Here is a 2,716-nt window from a genome sequence, read left to right as displayed (position 1 = left end):
TTCTCCCTTCTCAGTTCTCTGATCCATTGGTGCTTATGACCCGTTCTCTCCTATTCTGTCCCATACCAAAAGATCTCCTGTCAGCCTTATCTTCTCTTTTTGATGGTCTCAGTAATGCTCTCAAATCATCTCTTCCTCTTCTTTCTTCCTTTGATGATAGGTCCAGTCCTTTGTCTCCTTTTATCGATTAAGTCGATAATATGAACAAATTAAAACTGCTTATTGAGAATGTGAAATATGTTTAAGTTGTTTTGGTATATAACAAAAATTTTCCTCTGATTTTCGTAAGTTTGGTCGATTATTCCAGTTGTCGCCAGGTAATTTTATTCAGCTGAGGGAAACCCCCAAAGGGTTGATATTTGAAGTTAAATCCTTAATAAACAAGGCGTAAAAGCCTTTTTAAGTTCAGATGTGTGGACATCGTAATATGAAATATATTCTTACAATTTTCTTTATTAATTTTTTTCCTGTTTTCCATTTTTCTTTATTTCACTGTAATCACTTTTAGTATAATCCAATTTAGTTTAATTTAACTTGATATAATCTCATCGAATTTCAGTTTATTTAATTTTTAATTCTATTTTTGCTCAAATAGTTTTACTCGATCGGTGACGGGTTTTGGACAGGGAGTGGTTTTAGTCGATCTTATATGATCTAATCTTGATAAAGTTGCTTTTCATAGAAAATTTGATTTCCATCATTTGAATACATATAAAGCTTTTATACGTCCAAGCTTATAAAAGTTATTTTTTGTATCAATTCCAATGATCCAGAGTGAACAAAGTTGCGTATCAACGATGATGTCAGTAAAGATGTTGAATCATCACGCAATTCAAAGTAATCCAAAGATGATTTTCATCACGATTTTGATAGTTAAAAAAACTCAAATTTTGAGTGCAGAAAGCTGTTCAGTGACGATGTCCAAGAGGATGTTGAATCGAACATCACGAAGTCTTTGGACAAGATCATCAACTGAAATTCGATCCTCGGGATTATAAATCATTGCCCTTTCGATAAGAAGAGAAATTTCCTTATTTCGATCTTCGTGGGCGACAAGAGAGGCCAACAGATATCCGATCGAGTAAACATCACTTGCAGACGAAGTTCCTCGTCCCTTGAAAAGCTCGGGAGCAATGTGAGGAAAAGTGATGTGACCGGTTCTGTTTTTGCTATAAACGGCCTTACCGATTGGAACGGCGCTTCCAAAGTCGATGAGAGTTGGATTCCAAAGGTCGCAGTTCCTCTCGACGACGATGTTATCTTGTTTAATGTCATTATGGGTCCAGCCACGATGATGAATGAGGCGAACGCTCTCTGTGACTTGGAAAACGAGGTCGACAGCCTGATATTGGGAGAGCTGTCCTCGTTGAAGCAGTTTAAACAGAGAGCGTCCCCCACAGCTGGTAATAAGAGTCACTGGGTTTCTGCCTACGCCGAAGAGATTCGGGACACGAGGAACTCCTGACAATGCTGCCAGAGCCTCGGCCTCTTTAACCATGGCGGGCAGAAACCTTCTCTTCTTGTATATTTTTGCTACCACTCTCCTGTCCCCCGCTGGAACTAGGTAGACTTTCGCAAATGTCCCTTCTCCATGTCGTCGGGCGTTCTTGAGGTGTCTTCTGATCACCTCGGTCTCAATCCAGTTGAGCTCGCGTGCTTTCTCCATCGTTGTGCCCAAGAAAAAGAATTCCCAATTCTTAATCAAGTTCCGGTCCAGGGCCATCTTTGCCATGACTCGTTAGCTCGAGCTTAGATTAGGTCCAAAATGCGAGCACGAATATTAAGGCGAGTTCGTGTATACAATACACGATGCGACATTAAAGACGATCATGTAATGCAAATATTATTCATTTATCACACACACATACACACACATACACACACACACACACACACACACACACACACACACACACACATGCATGCATGCATGCATGCATGCAGAAACATACACGTATACACGAACACACACACACGCGCACACACACACGACTCGGTGGTGGGGTTGGTAGAGTCCCCGACTGTCACTACGGTGGTCCTGGTTCAAATATTGCCCATGGCTGAAAAGTTTCAGTATCATTGCTCTTGGAGTCGTTACTCCAACTCTCGTGGGCTGTGAGTTGGGTGTGTGTCTGCGTGTAAGGTCACAGCATTTCCCATAGATCGGTCATACGAGCTTTGATCTCTCTTGCGGGAGGGAAATAGCTGTCGATCACGAGTCCAACACGTGATCAAAAGACAATGCTGAGTACACACACACACACACACACACACACACACACACACACACACACATCTATATGTATATATATATAATGTTTATATATATATATATATATATATATTACATAGATTTATATATATACATATATATATATGTATATACATATATATGTATACAAATTTCAAGAAATACAGGCGTATGTCAAAAGCGAAAATCTCGATATGATAGGAATAACTGAGACATAGATAAATGGTAAAGAGTTCGAAGCTGAATTTGATATTGTGGGATTCAAACACTTTCATCGGGATAGAAACCACAAGAAAGGTGGTGGTGTTCTGTTGTACGTTAAAAACAATGTCCATGCTTGTTTTTTAGAGAAAGTGAAACAGGATGCATATGATAGTTTGTGGGTTGAGTTAACCCAAACAAATGGTCAAAAAATTAATGTAGGTGTAATATATAGGCCAAAGACATTATCATTGGCAGTCGACA

At 39.4% G+C, this 2,716-nt stretch overlaps 1 protein-coding gene across 1 annotated transcript; it reads right to left on the bottom strand.

The window, feature by feature from the left end:
- Nucleotides 1-883: 883 nt before the first annotated feature.
- LOC143017961 (uncharacterized) lies at nucleotides 884-1,723 on the bottom strand. Its single transcript, XM_076173002.1, has one exon. The coding sequence runs from the start codon at nucleotides 1,721-1,723 to the stop codon at nucleotides 884-886; it is 840 nt and encodes a 279-aa protein (XP_076029117.1).
- Between the last annotated feature and the right edge of the window lie 993 nt (nucleotides 1,724-2,716).

The sequence above is a fragment of the Oratosquilla oratoria genome, chromosome 3, assembly GCF_046742065.1.
Source record: "Oratosquilla oratoria isolate Oo_2021 chromosome 3, ASM4674206v1, whole genome shotgun sequence".
In the NCBI taxonomy this organism is placed as follows: domain Eukaryota; kingdom Metazoa; phylum Arthropoda; class Malacostraca; order Stomatopoda; family Squillidae; genus Oratosquilla; species Oratosquilla oratoria.
The sequence above is the reverse complement of the archived record's forward strand: the minus strand, read 5'-3'. Positions and strand labels throughout refer to the sequence as shown.